Source organism: Hyaena hyaena, unplaced genomic scaffold, assembly GCF_003009895.1.
Source record: "Hyaena hyaena isolate Hyena2069 unplaced genomic scaffold, ASM300989v1 scaffold_198, whole genome shotgun sequence".
In the NCBI taxonomy this organism is placed as follows: domain Eukaryota; kingdom Metazoa; phylum Chordata; class Mammalia; order Carnivora; family Hyaenidae; genus Hyaena; species Hyaena hyaena.
In genome coordinates, this window is record NW_024080829.1 from 1,177,301 (window position 1) to 1,196,150 (window position 18,850).

Here is an 18,850-nt window from a genome sequence, read left to right on the forward strand (position 1 = left end):
GAATGGAAGAGTATAAAGTATCTTTTTAATAACATTCTACAGATCTGTGTAAACACAGATTTTTTTTTAATTTATTCATTTTTGAGAGACAGAACAAAACTGGGGAAAGGACAGAGACAGCGGGAGACACGGAATCTGAAACAGGCTCCAGGCTCCAAGCTGTCAGCACAGAGCCCAACACAGCTCAAACCCACAAGAGGTGAGATCATGACCTAGCTGAAGTCGGACAGTTAACCAACTAAGCCACCCAGGTGCCCCCAAATATTTTTAAATTACAACATTTAAAGGAAGTTAACACAGATCATTATGGTGTCATTTGTATTTTTGACCCAGGATTGCCCAAAGAGAAATAAACAAACAAACCTTATTTTTGAGTCCCTAGTGCCCAGTGTGCATGGCAGTGTGTATGATGAATGAATAAAGAAAAGGACTAGAACTTAAAACATACATAAAATAAAGAAATATCCCAAAGCGATATATTGATATGTTATAAAGTCATATACACAGGCGCTGGGGTGCCTGGGTGACTCAGTTAGTTAAACATCCAACTTCAGCTCAGTTCATGATCTCGTGGTTCACAAGTTCAAGCCCCAAGTCAGCATCTGTGCTAAGCAGCTCAGAGCCTGGAACGAGCTTCAAATTTTTTGGTCTCTCCCTCTTTTTGCCCCTCCCCTGCTTGCACTCCACCTCTCTCTCTCAAATATAAATAAACATTTTTTTAAAATGTAAAAAATGGGGTGCCTGGATGGCTCAGTAATTTGAGCATCAGACTTCGGCTCAGGTCATAATCTTGCAGTCCATGAGTTTGAGCCCTGCATCGGCCTCTTTGCTCACAGTCTGGAGCCTGGAGCCTGCTTCAGATTCTGTGTCTCTGCCTCTCTCTGCTCCTCCCCTGCTCATCTCTTTCTGTCTCTCTCTCTCAAAAATAAATAAAAATTAAAAGAATTTTAAAAACAAATAAAGGGGCGCCTGGATGGCTTAGTCGGTTAAGCGTCCGACTTTCGCTTAGGGCATGATCTCGCGGTTTGTGGGTTCGAGCCCCGTGTCAGGCTCTGTGCTGACTGCCAGCTCAGAGCCTGGAGCCTGCTTAGAATTTTAAAAACAAATAAAGGGGCGCCTGGATGGCTTAGTCGGTTAAGCGTCCGACTTTCGCTTAGGGCATGATCTCGCGGTTTGTGGGTTCGAGCCCCGTGTCAGGCTCTGTGCTGACTGCCAGCTCAGAGCCTGGAGCCTGTTTCAGTCTGTGACTCCCTCTCTCTCTGACCCTCCCCTGCTCACGCTCTCTCTCTCTCTCCTAGAAATAAATAAAACATTTAATAAATAAATAAAAATTTTTAAATGTAAAAAAAAAGTGGCTTCAGGGAGATCTTGAATTGAATATTGAGATATTTGAGATTTAGGTCATCAGGAGCACGATACATGTAAGCACTTAAGGTTAGACATACAGAAGAATAGAATAATTTTGTAACTGTACCATCAGGAATAGATATTGAAAAGAGAAGAAGCTGGGGCACCTGGTGGCTCAGTCGGTTAAGTGTCGACTTCAGCTCAGGACATGATCTCACAGCTTGTGAGTTCGAGCCCCACATTGGGCTCTGTGCTGACAGCTCAAAGCCTGGAGCCTGCTTCAGAATCTGTGTCTCTCTCTCTCTGCCCCTCCCCTGTTCACATTCTGTGTCAGTGTCTGTGACTCTCTCTGTCTCTGTCTCTCTCTCTCTCTCTCTCAAAAATAAACATTAAAAAAAATTTTTTTTTAAAAAGGAAAAGAGAAGAAGGTTATGCAAATAATTATCTTACCACTCAGCATATGCTAGATCTATCATTGGTATTCCAAGTTGTTAAAAGAACCTGAATAACTGAGCAATCATTTTGCTGGAGAGATTTTACAAGTGTTCATTGATGAGGTGGTAATTGAACAAGGCCTTGCAGGATGGGTACAGTTTTGATGAACACTTACCACAGGTAAGAATGTGGGAGGAGTCTAAGGTGAGTGAAATTAATATTTCTCAGTTATCTTTTATTTTTCCCCAAACAGGAGCTGTATTTGATGAAAATACTAGAAAAATATTGGTTGTACAAGATCGAAATAAAGTAAGTTACTTCTGCTTTTATTTTAAATACAATTATTTTTTAATTCCAGTATAATTAACATACATAGTAATGTTAGTTTCAGGTTACAATATAGTGATTCAGCAATTCTATACTTACTGAGTGCTCATCACCAGAAGTGTACTCTTAACCCCCTTTACCTATTGCACCCATTCCCTGGTCCTCTGGTAACTACCAGTTTGTTCTCTATGTTTAAAAGTCTGTTGTTCTGTTTGCCTATTTTTCTCTTTGATCAGTTGCTCTAAGTTGCTTCTGCTCTGTAAATTGCTTTCTCAACATTCAGCTCTCTCTAGATAAAAGTAAAATGTAGAAATTTTGATAAGCACATAGAATTATAGAAAGATATTTTAAAAGTTCTTTGTAGGGGAGCCTGGGTGGTTCAGCCAGTTGAGCGTCTGACTTCAGCTCAAGTCATGATCTCACAACTTGTGGGATCAAGCCCTGCATCAGTCTCTGTGCTGACCCCTTAGAGCCTGGAGCCTGCTTCAGATTCTGTGTCTCCTTCTCTCTCTCTCTGGCCTTCCTTACATGTGCTCTACCTCTGTCTCTCTCTATCAAAAGTTTTTTGTTTTAAGTTCTTTCTAAGCAGTTATGGATCATTTGGATATTTATTTAATTCAGAAAATACTTAGGTAGGCCTTAAAATTGTCAGGATCACCTCAGTATTGCTCACTATCATATTATGGCTACAGAAAAATTTTAAATGGCTGTATTTAGTTGGGAAAACAACTGTGTTTCTCACAGACTATCAAGATACTCTTCATTCGGCATTCATTAAGCTCTCTCTGTGAGCCAGATGCTGAGAATAGGAAGAATATTTAAGACAGTGTCCCTGAGGTCCCACAGCTTACTATCTATTTGGGAAAATTATTATATAGCAGATGGTAACAATTACTTTGCTTTAAAAAAAACAAACAAACCCTGAAGACTTCTCAGAGGGTCTTAAAGAATGAGTAGGAGCTTACCAGGCAAAAAAAAAAAAAAAATTAGCATAAGAAAACAGACTAGAGGGGTGCCTGGGTGGCTCAGTGGGTTAAGCATCAGACTTCAGCTCAGGTCATGCATGATCTCAGGGTTCCTGGGTTCAAGCCCTGTGTCAGGCTCTGCTGACAGCTCAGAGCCTGGAGCCTGCTTCAGATTCTGTGTCTCCCTCTCTCTGACCCTCCCCTGCTCACACTGTCTCTCTCTCTCTCTCTCTCAGAAATAAATAAAACATTTAAAAAATTTTTTTAGAAAAAAGGAAAACAGACTAGAAAATTAGAATAGTATGGAAAAAAGTACAGAGAGTTCAGAAAGGGGCTAACATAGTATCTTAGTTTGTTCAGGCTACTATAACAAAAATACCGTAGACTGGCTTAAACAACAAACATTTATTTCTCACATTTCTGGAGGATGGACCAAGATCAAGGTACTGGCACTTCAGTATCTGGTTAGTCCCTCTTCCCAGTTCATAGATGTTCATCATCTCACTGTGTCCACACATGGCAGAAGGGAGAAGGATTCTCTCTGGGGTCTACTATAAAAACACTACTCCCATTCGTGGTTACTCCTATTCCACTCTTTTGACATAATCGCCTCCCAGAGGCCTCATCTCATAGTATCATCACATTGGGCCCATGTTGAAATCAACACATGAATTAGGGGGGACAGAAATTTAGGCCATTCCACATAGTGTGGAAGTAATGGTTAAAAAGCTTATTGTGGATTGGGCACCTGGGTGGTTCAGTCGCCTAAGCGTCCGACTTGGGCTGAGGTCATGATCTCGTGGTCTGTGCATTGGAGCCCCACTTTGGGCCCTGTGCTGACAGCTCAGAGCCTGGAACCTGCTTCGGATCCTGTGTCTCCCTCTCTCCCTGTCCCACTCGCACTCTGTTTCTCAAAAATAAACAAACATTTTTTTAAAAAGTTCGTTGTGGCCAGGAGTACAGGAAGTGGTAAAATATTTGACCTGAGTGCCAGATTAAGAACAGAATAAAAAGAGCCTTGTACAACAAAATAAGCCTAGGCCACTAGAAGCAACAAGACTTTTAAGAGAAGTACCATAATTAGCATGAGACGTTTTCATGCTTAGGACTATAAGTCAAAGAGAATAATTATTTTGCTACTTCGTGAGACTTCAGTAAATATTGATGGACATTTTTCCCCATCATACATATTTTTAAATTTTAAACTACATCTTTGTAATGATAGCTGACATCAATATCATACATTTCATGAAAATGTCTCAAAGCATTCTCATAGTTGTAACTTCCAATGTTTTATTTCAGGTAGGTTCTCTGACTCAAACTAAGCTTTATCATTAACAAATATTTTGAAGGACGCCTGGATGGCTCAGGCCCAACTTTGCACCCAACTTTGGCTCAGGATATGATCTCACGGTTCATGGGTTCAAGCCCCACATCGGCCTCTGGGCTGACAGTTCAGAGCCTGGAGCCTACTTTGTATTCTGTGTCTCTTTGTCTGTCTGTCTGTCTCTCAAAAATAAAATTTTAAAAATACTTAAAAAAAAGTATTTTGAGTACCTAAAGTAGGATTGTGCCTACCCTTCAACAAGTTTTATATTTGAATTGGATCATGTGATGGGAATGACTAGAGAATAGGAAGCATGATTGAGTAATGCAACTGTGCCTTGTATGAGAGGGCGTGAGAAGCCAGCAGAGGAGTTTAGATTTGACATGGAAATAGTAATTCTTAAAAGATTTTGATTGAGATGACAAAGTAATGAAGATGCTATATGGACAACATTGGATTAATAACAAAATGCAAATAAAGTGTACTAAATGAGAGAAACTTGATGAAAACAAAATGGACTTGGCTGTCAGGCTGACTTGCATTCCAGTCCGTATGCCACTTCTGCATTGGCCAAGTTTCTGAGCCTCAGTTTCCTCATCTTTAAAATCTATACAAGAATACCTCTCTCATAGAAGGGCTCCATTAGCTGTCTTTTCCAAGTGGATTCATACATAGTACTTGAAATACACAGAAGTGTAATCTAAGAAACATACAGCAGTGTAAAACAGTGCTGTGTAGAATTACTTTAGGTACAATTTTAGTGCACTGTTCTCTCATTTATATCAATTCATGTTTATATCCATACACAACAGAATGAGATGCATCGTATTTGTTTTCTTTCTTTTTTTAAATTTGTATACCAAAAAGCCAAGAAAGTTCTTTGTTGGCAAGAATAATGTGATTAATAACTAAAGATGTCTATGTACAGAAATCTAATTACTGAAAGAGATGTAGAGTCCTGTTTAATTGCTTAACCTCAGCCTTGGGTCTGTAATACCTTAATATTTCCAATGCTCACCTAAATTGGACAAGGACATTTCTGTTTTTCTGGACATTTTACTGTGTGTAACTTATAAAAGCCTCACTATGACTTAAACATTTTTCTGTGTGTATTTTAATCACCTGGTGCTCATCATGACAAGTGCACTCCTTAATCCCCATCACCTATTTCACCATCCCCCCACCCACCTCTCCTCTGATAACCATCAATTTGTTCTCTATAGTTAAGAATGTTTCTTGGTTTGTCATTCTTTTTTTCCCTTTGCTCATTTGTTTTGTTTCTTAAATTCCACAGATAAGTGAAATCATGGTGTTTCTTTCTCTCTTTCACTTAGCATTATAATCTCTAGCCCCATTTATGTTGTTGGAGATGGCAAGATTTCATTCTTTTTTATGGCTGAATAATATTCCATTGTATGTATATGTGCATGCAAGTCTCTACACACATACACATACATGCACACACATACACATCTTTCTTTTTCCATTCATCATTCAAAGGACACTTCAGCTGCCTCCATATCTTGCCTATTGTAAATAATGTTCCTATAAACATAGGGATACATCTGTCTCTTTGAATTAGTAGTTTTGTATCCTTTGGATAAATACCCAGTAGTGTAATTGGGGGATTGCAGGGTAGTCTGTTAACTTTATGATGAACCTCTGTAAGTTTTCCACAGTGGCCACACCAGTTTGCCTTCCTACCAACAGTGCAAGAAAATTCCTTTTTCTCTACATCCTCACCAACACTTGTTATCTCTTATTTTTTAAGTTTAGTCATTCTGACAGGTGTGAGGTGATATCTCATTGTAGTTTTGATTTGCATTCCCCTGATGATAAGTGATGATGAGCATCTTTCATGTGTCTATTGGCCATCTCCATGTCTTTGGAGAAATGTATATTCATATTTTCTGCCCACTTTTAAATGAAATTGTTTCTTTTGGGTATTGAGATTTATAAACTTTTAATGTATTTTGGATACTAATCCTTTTTGGTAGGTCATTTATAAATACTTTCTTCCATTCCCTAAGTTGCCTTTTAGTTTTATTGTTTACTTAACTGTGCAGAAGCTTTTTATTTTCATATAGTTCCAGTAGTTCATTTTTGCTTTTGTTTCCTTTGCTGCAGAGGATCTACCTAGAAAAAAATTGCTATAGCCAGTGCCAGAGAAATTACTGCCAATTGCTCTTCTCTAGCATTTTTATTGTTTCAGGTCCCACATTTAGATCTATAATCCATTTTGAATTTAATTTTGTGTATGTTGTAAGAAAGTGGTCTGGTTTCATTTTTTGCATGCAGCTGTCCAGCTTTCCCAATACCATTTGCTGAAAAGACAGTCTTTTTCCTATTGGATATTCTTTCCTGCTTTGATGAAGATTAATTGACCATATAATTATATGTTTATTTCTTGGTTTTCTATTCTGTTCCATTAATATATATGTCTGTTTTTGTATCAGTACCATACTGTTTTTGATCACTACTGCTTTGTTAATATAACTTGGCAGTCTGGAATTGTGATGTCTCCAGCTTTGGTTTTCTTATTCAAGTTTGCTTTGGCTATTTGAGGTCTTTTGTGGTTCTATACAAATTTTAGGATTGTTTGTTCTAGTTCTGTGAAAAATGCTGTTGGTATTTTGATATGGATTGCATTAAATGTGTAGATTACTTTGGGTAGTATGAACATTTTAACATTTTTCTGATCTATGAGCATGGGATGTCTTTCTGTTTCTTTGTCTCATCTTCAGTTTCTTTCATCATTGTTTTTTAGTTTTCAGAGTACAAGTCTTTCACCTATTTGGTTAGGTTTATTCCTAGGTGCTTTACTATTTTGGTTGTGACTATGGATGGAATTGTTTTCTCTTTCTGCTGCTTTATTACTGGTTTATAGAAATGAAACAGATTTCTGTACATTGATGTTGTATCCTGTGACTTAACTGAATTCGTTTATCAGTTCTAGTAAGTTTTAGGTGGAGGCTTTATGATTTTCTATACGTAGTATCAGTAACATCTGCAAATAGTGGAAGTTTTACTTCTTGTGGATATGGATGCCTTTTATTTCTTTTTTTTATTATTTTTTAAATAGAATTTATTGTCAAATTGGCTTCCATACCTTTTATCTCTTTTTGTTTGACTGCTCTGGCTAGGATTTCCACTACTTTGTTAAAGAAACATTGTCATATAATTTTTCACAGTATTCCCTGATAATTGCTTGTATTTCTGAGAGATTGGTTATAATAAATCCATTTTCATTTGTGATTTTATCTATTTGGGTGCTCTCTCTTCTCTTTTTGAGAAGCCTGGCTAGAGGTTTTTGATTTTATTTTTTCAAAAAAACAACTCCTGGTTTCATTGATCTGTTCAATTGTTTTAGGGATTCTTTATTGTTTATTTCTGCCCTGATCTTTATTATTTCTCTTCTTCTGCTGGGTTTGGGGTGCCTTTGCTGTTCTGCTTCTAGCTCTTTTAGGTGCTCTATTAGATTTTGTATTTGGGCTTTTTGTAGTTTCTTGAGATAGGCCTGGATTGCAATGTATTTTCCTCTTAGGCCTCCCTTTGCTGTATCCCAAACAGTTTGGATTGTAGTATTTTTATTTTCATTTGTTTCCATATATTTTTTAATGTATTCTCTAACTGCCTGGTTCACCCATTTGTTCTTTAGTAGGGTGATCTTTAACCTCCATGCTTTTGGAGGTTTTCCAGACTTTTTCCTGTGGTTGATTTCAAGTTTCATAGCATTGTGATCTGAAAGTGTGCATGATATGATCTCAATTCTTTTCTATTTATTGAGGTCTGCTTTGTGACCCAGTATGTGATCTGTCTTGGAGAATGTGCCATGTGCACTCGAGAAGATAGTGAATTCCATAGCTTTGGGATATAGAGTTCTAAATATGTCTGTCAAGTCTATCTGGTTCAATCTGTCGTTCAGGGCCATTGTTTCTTTAGTGATTTTCTGGATAGTTGATCTATCCATTGCTGTAAGTGGAATATTAAAGCCCCCTGCAATTAGCACATTCTTATCCATAACACTGCATCTGTTTGTGATTGTTTTATATATTGGGGTGCTTCCGAATTTGGTGCGTAGACATTTATAATTGTTAGTTCTTCCTGGTGGATAGACCCTGTAATTATTATATAATGTGCTTCTTCTTCATCTCTTGTTACTGTCTTTACTTTAAAGTCCAGTTTGTCCAATATAAGTACGGCTGCTCGAGCTTTCTTTTGACTTTCATTAGTATGATAGATATTTCTCCATCCCCTCACTTTCAATCTGAAGGTGTCCTCAGGTCTAAAATGAGTCTCTTGTATATGCTAACAAACTGGACAACCTAGAAGAAATGGACACATTTCTAAACACCCACATGCTACAAAAACTCAAATAGGAAGAAATAGAAAATCTGAACAGACCCATAACTAGTGAAGAAATTGAATCAGTTATCAAAAATCTCCCAACAAATAAGAGCCCTAGACCAGATGGCTTCCCTGGGGAATTCTACCAGACATTCATTTAAAACAGACTTAATATCTGTTCTTCTCAAGCTCTTCCAAAAAATAGAAATGGAAGGAAAACTTCCAGACTCATTCTATGAAGCCCGCATCACTTTGATTCCCAAACCAGACAGGGATCTAGCAAAAAAAGAGAGAGAGAGAGAGAGAGAGAGAGAACTACATGTCAATATCCCTGATGAATATGGATGCAAAAATCCTCAACAATATACTAGCAAATCAAATTTAACAGCGTATAAAAAGAATTATTCACAGTGATCAAGTGGGGTTCATTCCTGGGTTGAAGGGCTGGTGCAGTATTCGCACATCAATCAATGTGATACATCACATTAATGAAAGGAAAGATAAGAACCGTATGATCCTGTCAATAGATGCAAAAAAAGCATTTGACAAAATACAGCATCTTTTCTTAATTAAAACCCTCGAGAAAGTCGGGATAGAAGGAACTTACTTAAGCATCATAAAAGCCATTTATGAAGAGCCCTCAATGGGGAAAAACTGAGAGCTTTCCCCCTGAGATCAGGAACACGACAGGGATGTCACCACTGTTTTTTAACATAGTGCTGGAAGTCCTAGCATCAGCAATCAGACAACAAAAGGAAATCAAAGGCATCAGAATTGGCAAAGAAGAAGTCAAACATTCACTTTTCGCAGACGACATGATACTCTATGTGGAAAACCTGACAGATTTCCACCAAAAGTCTGCTAGAACTGATCCCGATTTCAGGAAAGTCATAGGATACAAAATCAATGTACAGAAGTCAGTTACATTTTTATACACTAATAATGAAGCAACAGAAAGAGAAATCAAGAAACTGAACCCATTCACAATTGCACCAAAAAACATAAAATACCTAGGAATAAACCTAACCAAAGATGTATGCCGGAGTCCCGCTCTGGCCAGGTCCAGGGGTCCCTGAAGGATGGATGGTGTCGGCGAGGGAGTGAGAGAGCCCTGAGATTCTTTCTGATCACCAGGCAGGCATCTCTGTCTTGTCAGTTGTGGTGTCTTTATAGGTCAAACATTAACATGGCATCAGAAAATGGAATTTTTACAATGGATAGTTCTCTGTGATAAGATGTTTTCGGAAAATGTACAGAAACAGGTTTTATAGAAGTATTCTTGCAGAACTGCCCCAATTATAGGGAGGTTGAGTAACTAAGAAAATAACAGAGTGTTCTCAGTGAAAAACAGGATAACATACACATTTTAGTAAATCTAAGATTAAGTCATAGGTTTGTAGATACTCTTATCCATCTTCATCACAGCTGCCAGTATAAGGGAAGGTGTTTGTGGAAAGTAGGCCTTAGGGAAGGGACTGCTATACACTACCAGTTAGCAAAGGTATATATAGTACCTTATCTTCTGCTCTTACCTGTTCCTTGTCTCTAAGTTAGGCTCTTTGTCTCCGGGCAAGACTTGAATTTCCAGTTATATTCTTTATGGCACGGGAGAGACAACCATACCTTTAAAAAGTTTAGCTCGGGGTGCCTGGGTGGCTTAGTCAGTTAAGCGTCCGACTTTCGCTTAGGTCATGATCTCGCGGTTCGTGGGTTCGAGCCCCGCGTCGGGCTCTGTGCTGACTGCCAGCCCAGAGCCTGGAGCCTGTTTCAGAGACTGTGACTCCCTCTCTCTCTGACCCTCCCCTGCTCACTCTGTCTCTCTCTCTCTCTCCTAGGGAAAAAAAAAAAAGTTTAGCTCATACCCAATACATAGAATAGCCTCTTCAAGTGCATTTACTTTTGTGTCTAGTTTTATGATTTCTAGAATAGCTAGGGCATGAGAGACATTTTTGATTAGTTGATTTACGTGTTGAGTTGTATGAACATCTTGGACTAATGCAACAGTAGAAACAGAATTGTACGTGTAAAGGTCGATCTTTTATGAGTAAGGGTCATTAGCCTGTTCATAGCTCAAGGGAAAGTATGGAGGGAAACAGGACCTGCTGGAGACACGATGTCTGTTCCCAAAATCAAAAGAAGTTCCCACAATAAGTTCCTTCACAAGGTGCAATCATGATACCAGGGCCAGAATAAGGGGGTAGGTCACTCCTGATACCAATCAACAAGGTACCTTGGGGGTCAGTGCTCAAGCAGACATAATTGAGTGGGGGTGGATATCAGTCGTCATCTGATTGGCAAGAGACCGTGCAAACTTGCTTTAACCTCACCAGGAGCTCTCTTGACTAGTGGGCTCAGAATGACTCCTAACAGATGTAAAAGATCTGTATGATGAAAATTATAGAAAGCTTATGAAAGAAATTGAAGAAGACACAAAGAAATGGAAAACATTTCATGGTCATGGATTCAAAGAATAAATATTGTTAAAATGTCATTACTGCCCAAAGCAATCTACACATTCAATGCAATCCCAATCAAAATTGCACCAGCATTATTCTCAGAGCTAGAACAAACTATCCTAAAATTTGTATGGAACCACAAAAGACCCCGAATAGCCAAAGTAATGCTGAAGAAGATGACCAAAACAGGAGGCTTTACAATCCCAGACTTTAGCCTCTACTACAAAGCGGTAATCATCAAGGCAGTATGGTATTGGCACAGAAACAGACACATAGACCAATGGAATAGAATAGAGAACCCAAAATTGGACCCACAAATGTATGGCCAACTAATCTTTGACAAAGTGGGAAAGAGTATCCAATGGAAAAAAGACAGCCTCTTTGACAAATAGTGCTGGGAGAACTGGACAGCAACATGCAGAATATTACTAGATCACTTTCTCACACCATACATAAAAATAAACTGAAAATATATAAAGGACCTGAATGTGAGACAGGAAACCATCAAAACCCTAGAGGAGAAAGCAAGAAACAACCTCCTTGACCTCAGCCATAGCAATTTCTTACTCGACACATCTCCAAAGGCAAGGGAATCAAGAGCAAAAATGAACTATTGTGACCTCATCAGGATAAAAAGCTTCTGCACAGCAAAGGAAACAATCCATAAAACTAATAGGCAACCAATGGAATGGGAAAAGATAGTTGCAAATAACCTATCAGGTAAAAGGCTAGTATCCAAAATCTATAAGGAACTCACCAACCTCCACACCTGGAAAACAAATAATGCAGTGAAGAAATGGGCAGAAGACATGAACAGACACTTCTTCAAAGACATCCACATGTCCTACAGAGGCATGAAACAGTGCTCAATGTCACTCATCAGGGAAATACAAATCAAAACCACAGTGAGATACTACCTCATGCCAGTCAAAATGGCTAAATTGAACAAATCAGAATATAGATGCTGGCGAGGATGTGGAGAAATGACACCCTTGTAACACTATTGGTGGGAATGCAAACTGGTGCAGCTGCTCTGGAAAACAATGTGGACGTTCCCCAAAAAATTAGCAATAGAACTTCCGTATGAGCTAGCAATAGCACTTCCAGGAATTTACCCAAGAGATACAGGAGTGCTGATGCATAGGGGCACATGGACCCCAATGTTCATAGCAGCACTCTCCACTTAGCCAAATCATCAAAACAGCCTAAGTGTCCATCAATTGATGAATGGATCAAGAAGATGCAGTTTTACATACAATGGAATACTACATGGCAATGAGAAAGAATGAAATCTGGCCATTTGTAGCAATGTGGATAACACTCGAGGGTGTTATGCTAAGTGAAATAAGTCAGGGAAGGAAAGGCAGATACCATATGTTTTCACTCATATGTGGATCAGGAGAAACTTAACAGAAGACCATGAGGGAGGGGAAGGGGGAAAAATAGTTAAGGGGAGGGAGGGAAGCAAACCATAAGAGACTTAAATACTGAGAACAAACTGAGAGTTGATGGGGGGATGAGGAAGAGGAGAAAATGGTTGATGGGCATGTAGGAGAGGACTTGTTGGGATGAGCACTGGGTGTCATATGGAAACCAACTTGACAATAAACTATATTTAAAATGAATGAGTGAATGAATAAATGAATGAAAAAAGAAACATGATGAGGGGTGCCTGCGTGGCTCAGTCAGTTAAGCATCTGACTTTGTTTCAGGTCATAATCTCACAGTTCATGAGTTCAAACCCCGCTTCCGGCCATGTGCTGACAGCTCAGAGCCTGGAGCCTATTTCATATTCTGGGTCTCCTTCTCTCTCTCTCTGCCCCTCCCTGGCTCTCACTGTCTCTCTCTCAAAAATAAATAAACATTTTAAAAAGAAAGAAATGTTATGAGAGTCATCCTTGTCTTGTTCCTGACTTTAGGGGAGAGGCTTTCACTTTTTCCCTTTTAAAGATGATGATAGCTGTGAGATTTTCATTTATGGCCTTTATTATGTTGAGGTATATTTCCTCTAAACCTACTTTGTTGAGGGTGTTTAATCATAAATGGATATTAGGTCTACTGAAATGATAATAGGTCCTTATCCTTTTTTTATTAATGTGATGTATCCCATTGATTGATTTTTAAATATTGAACCACCTTGCAATCCAGGAATAAATCCCACTTGAATATGGTAAATGATTTTTTTAATGTATTTTTAGATTCAGCTTCCTAGTATTTTGTTGAGGATTTTTGCATCTGTGTTCATCAGCGTTATTGGCCTATAGTTCTTTTTTTTAGTAGAATCTTTTTCTGGTTTCGATATTGGGGCAATCTTAGCCTCCTAGAATGACTTTGGAAGTTTTTCTTCATTTTCTATGTTTTAGAATAGTTTAAGAAGAATAGGTATTAAGTCTTTAAATTTTGGTAGATTTGCCTGTGAAGCTGTCTGGTCCTGAACTGTTGTTTGCTGGAAGCATTTTGATTACTGATTCAATTTCTTTGCTCATAATCGTGCTCAAATTTTCGATTTCTTTTCTATTTGAGTTTTGGTAGTTTATATATTTATAGGAATTTATCCATTTCTTCCAGCTTGCCCAGTGTGTTGGCATATAGTTTTTCATAATATTCTCTTATGATTGCATTTCTGTGGTGTTGGTGTTATTTCTCCTTTATCATTTGTGATTTTGTTTATTTGGGCCCTTACTCTTTTTTTCTTGACAAGTCTAGCTAGAGATTATCTTTTGTTTTTCTTTCAAAGAACCAGCTCCTGGTTTCATTGATCTGTTCTTCTTTTCTAGATTTAATATCATTATTTTTGCTCTAATCTTTATTGTTTCCTTCCTTCTAGTTTTAGATTTTGTTTCTTATTCTTCTAGAGCCTATATATATAAAGTTAGGTTGTGTATTTGAGTCTTTTCTTATGTCTTGAGATAGACCTGATTGCTATCAACTTGCTCATAGAACTGCTTTTCCTGAATCCCAAAGGTTTTGAGCCATTGTGTTTTCATTTTCATTTGTTTCCATGTACTTTTTTGTTCTTTTTTTTGTAAACTTTTTTTTTAATGTTTTACTTATTCTTGAGAGAGACAGAGACAACGTGATCAGGGGAGGGTCAGAGAGAGAGGGAGTCACAGATTCTGAAGACGGGCTACAGGCTCTGAGCTAGCTGTCAGCACAGAACCTGACACGGGCTTCAAACCGACGAACCATGAGATCATGACCTGAGCTGAAGTCGGACACTTAACCGATTGAGCCACGCAGGCGCCCCTGTTTCTTCTTTTATTTCCTGGTTGACCCATTCATTGTTTTGTAGCATGTTATTTAACTTCCAAGTATATGTGGTCTTTCCAGATTTTTTCCTGTGGTTGATTTTTAGTTTCATGATCAGAAAAGACACATAGTATGACTTTGATCTTTTTAAATTTATTGAGGCCTGTTTTGTGGCCTACTATATGATCTGTTCTGAAGAATGTTCTATGTGTATTTGAAAAGAATGTGTACTCTGTTTTACCATGGAATGTTCTGAATATATTTGTTAAATCCATCTGGAGTAAGGTTATCATTCAAAGCCATTGTTTCCTTTTGATTTTCTGTTTAGATGATCTGTGTATTCATGTAAATGGGATGTTAAACTCCCCTACTATTAATTGTATTATTATTGATTAGTTCCTTTATATCTGTTATTAACTGTTTTATGTATTGGGTGTTCCCCTGTTGGGTGCACAGATATTTGTAATTGTTATATCTTCTTGTTAGATTGTTCCCTTCATTATATAGTGTCCTTTGTCTCTTGTTACAGTGTCTGTTCTGAAATCTAATTGTCTGATATAAGTATTGTTTCTATTGACCTTCCCAAACTTAGGAATCTTTAAGCCTTTAAAGCCTTTAAAAATAATCTTTAAGTCTTAACATGCAATGAGAAAAAGAAATGAGGTAGGGTAATTTCTCCTCCCCTCCTCCATGTCTTCCCCTCATGCATTGCTTGCACAAATCTCGTCCACTACTAAATGTTAGATTTGGTGACAGTAAATTTGTCAGGTAAGAAAAAGAATGAGTTTTAAATCATTTGGTATTTTGAGTTGAAGGTGGAACTAGAATAATACTGTCTCTAGCAGATACAGAAACATTGGTAGAGGGGTAGAGGGGAAATGATGAATTCTTTACAGAGATAATGAAATAAACTTAAGAGAGATATTTAAGTGGGAATACCCAGACATTTCTTTTCATTCCTTCTGATAAATTATTGAGCACCAGAAAGAGTTGTATGCGTTGAAGCATATTAATTAATGAATTTTTTTTACAATTTCTACCATCATGATCTACAGTACTTAAAAGCTCTAGTAGCTTCATCCACAGGAGTGGATACAAGGAAGGTATTGATATTCTCAGTCTAGGATATCACTGCCTAGCCTCACTAGTCTTAAGAGTTTTAGTGGGGGACTTTCCACAGCTTCGGTACAGGGGGAGTTCTAGCTATTTGGTATAATTGTGTTTTCTGGAGTCATGCCATATAGCACAGTGCCATTCTAGGAAAAATAGGTAAATAACAAACATGTGAAAGAGAACTGAGTACCATATTCTAAAAGATAAAAAGTACACTGAATGTTAGGTATCATCAGTTACGAATAGCTGACAGGGATAAAATAGTTGAAAAATAGGAAGAGTAACACACCCCACTTGTCTTTCCTAGGCCAAAGAGGTTGGAGGAGCTGAGACATGATGATCGTCGTTGAATCATAATAATCTATGTTTTTCACATGTCTAGATCTGAGTCAGTTCACCATTCTTTGAAATAAACTATTTGGAAATGAGGACTCCTGGTATCACTTTAAGAATGGAAGTTAAACACCCAGAGAGCTTTTTGTCTGGTGCAGTTCATGGAGTGTGAATACATGTGTGCCTTTTCATTAGGAAAGTTTGAACTTCGTTGTTTTAGAACATGTTGAACTTCAGTTGTACCCCAAATGCTACACCTACTAACTAAAGTTAATGTTTTATAGAACTCGGGGAACATGAGTTCTCTTACTGTCTGTGCCTAAGTTATCTCTTGGAAGGAAATTAAAGTATTAAGTATGTAAACATAATCCAGTTTGGTATACAAATGTATCATTTAGAGAAGTTCTATACATGAAAACGTAAACTTCAGATTCTTTACTGTTCTAATTTTTTACTTTGTGTGTATATTTATGTGTGTGTGACATTTGAAAGCTAAATTATTATCAGCATCTGACAACTTGACCAACCAAGGGATATGTAGTTGCAGATAGCCATTCTGAGCTTGATTTCCTGATAAATTCTCGCCTTCTCTTCAACAATTTTGATCTCTTGTTCTTACCTAGCAGCCAGAATAACATGATTGCCCCACTCTAAGCAGTTTTTCAGGATTGATCTATCAAATAAGAATCTATGTAGTTATTCATTCATTAAAACATGGAAATTCAAACCTAGATCTAATGTTAAAAATAGGGTTGCAGTCTAAAAAAGGAAGGAGCTTCCCTGGCAGCTGTGGCTGAACGGCCTTATCCCCAAACCATACAGTGTGATTTTTTTTTCTTGGCATGTTTTTTTTGTTTGTTTGTTTGTTTGTTTTTATAAAACCTCCCAAGACAAATGATTTAACAGATTTAACAGGTTCAGTTTGTAGAAATCATATTTCTAGAATGGTATGTATTATAACAATTTAAAAGGAAAGAATTGAGTTGAGCTATACTTTTAAAATGGACCAGTAGTAAAAACTATATACAGGTGTGTGTATATATACCTCTTTTTATTGCACTTTGCTTTACTGCACACTCAGATACTGTTTTTTTTATGAATTGAAGGTTTGATGCAACCCTGCTTCAGCCATCTGTCAGTGCCATTTTTCCAACAGCATTTGCTTTTTGTGTCTCTGTCTCACATTTTGGCGGTTCTCACAATATTTCAGACTTTTTCATTACTACATTTATTATGAGAATCCTTGATCATCCTTTGGTGGTGTTATTGTAATTGTTTTGGGGCACCGCAAACTGTGCCCATGTTAGATGACAGACTTAGTCAATAAATGTTGTTTATGTTCTGACTGCTCCACCTGCCGGCCATTCCCCTGTCTCACTTTCCCTCTCCTCCCTCCCCTCGGGTTTCCCTATTCCCTGTATCACAATAATCTTGAAATTAGGCTAATGAATGACCCCGCAGTGGCCTCTAAGGAGGTAGATAAATGGAAGTTTTGCACATCTCTTACTTTATTTACTTATTTATTTATTTATTTACTTAGTGCCACATTAGGTCTTTATAGTGAATTATATGAAAGATTTCAAATATGGTACGGGTATGAGATTTGTAAGGAAAAGAATGTAAAAAACGGTAAGCAATCTAGTATGTTACAGTTGAATCATTAAACTCTTACTCAGACTCCTGAATTGAGGTATATTAAATGATCAATCATAAAATTACTCAGGAAGTTGTAGGAGTTCCATTATTAGTTTTAAGAATCTGAATGTGGTACTCACCACCTTTGAATCTTTCTCTTCCACCAGTGAGACCTACCCTGCCTACTCGAATTAACACCACACATCTCTTACCTGCTGTACACTCCCAATTCCTCTCCCCCAGCTCCATTTTTATTCTAATGGCATTTGTCACTATATAATATGCAAAAAAAGCTTACATATTATTTCTTTTTCTTGTCTAGAATACAAGCACTACAAAGGCTTGGATATTTGTTTTGGTCACTGTTGTGTCTCAATTACCTAGAACAGTGCCTGACTCATTGTAAATGTGAAGAAATGCTTCATGCTTGAATGACTGAATGAACAGAGGCTATTATATAAATCCCTGTTCAATATTGCTTGTCCTCACAATTGCTAGAATAATCATCTGACACAAACATTACCTTGTACTTAAATTATGCTGGCAGAATAATGTGAGAGGTCCATGGAGAGCTCCCCTTGGAATATCTTCTTCAGCAGCACCTAAAATTAAACCATTAGTTCGTCTTTTCTTCTCTCTCTCTCTCTCTCTGTCTCTCTTTTATTATCCCAATGAAGGTGAGGTACTTTAAAATTCAGATGCCATTGGGAAGAGTAACACACTCCATCCCTAACATCTTAATGAGGTCACTGCCTATCATTTCTGCTGTTACCCCTTTGGTACAAGCCAGAGGTATCTCCTCCCTGAATTACTGGAATCATTCTAACTGGGCCCTATTCCTCCACTGTTATTCATGTAAAGTCTCCTCTTAGCACAAAACCAGAATAATTCTTTTAAAATTATAGCAGCTTATGAGTCTCTTATTCTCTAAACCTCCAGTGTCTCATTTCTCTCATTTTAAAGGCCTAAGTCTGTGCCATGGCCTATACCACTCTATATAACCTGTAACTATAGCTCCTACACTTCATCTCTATACTTCCCTCTGACTTCATCTCCTGTACTTCATTTTGCTCACCATGGCCTCCTTACTATATTTCAAACACTCCTTAGGTTACCAGCATCATCTGTTCCTCCTCTGCTCTTTATCCAGATAGCCTCATGGCTAAGTCCTTGCCCCTCTAAAGATTTTATCTATATGTTGCTTTCTCACTGAGACCTACCCACACTACCTTTTCTTTTGTAATTGTAGTCAGTTAACATACAGTGTAATAATGGGTTCAGGAGTAGTGATTCATCACCTACGTATAACACTAAGT

General features: G+C 37.8%; 1 protein-coding gene across 5 annotated transcripts in view; it reads left to right on the plus strand.

Annotated features, from left to right (window-relative positions):
* The window catches only part of NUDT6 (nudix hydrolase 6), a 48,243-nt gene that overhangs the window by 6,415 nt on the left and 22,978 nt on the right, over window positions 1-18,850 (plus strand). For all 5 annotated transcript variants that reach the window (XM_039241614.1, XM_039241618.1, XM_039241617.1 and 2 more), the window contains one exon: window positions 2,036-2,091. In XM_039241614.1, coding sequence (XP_039097545.1) covers window positions 2,036-2,091 — 56 coding nt within the window. The remainder of the gene's footprint in view (window positions 1-2,035; window positions 2,092-18,850) is intronic.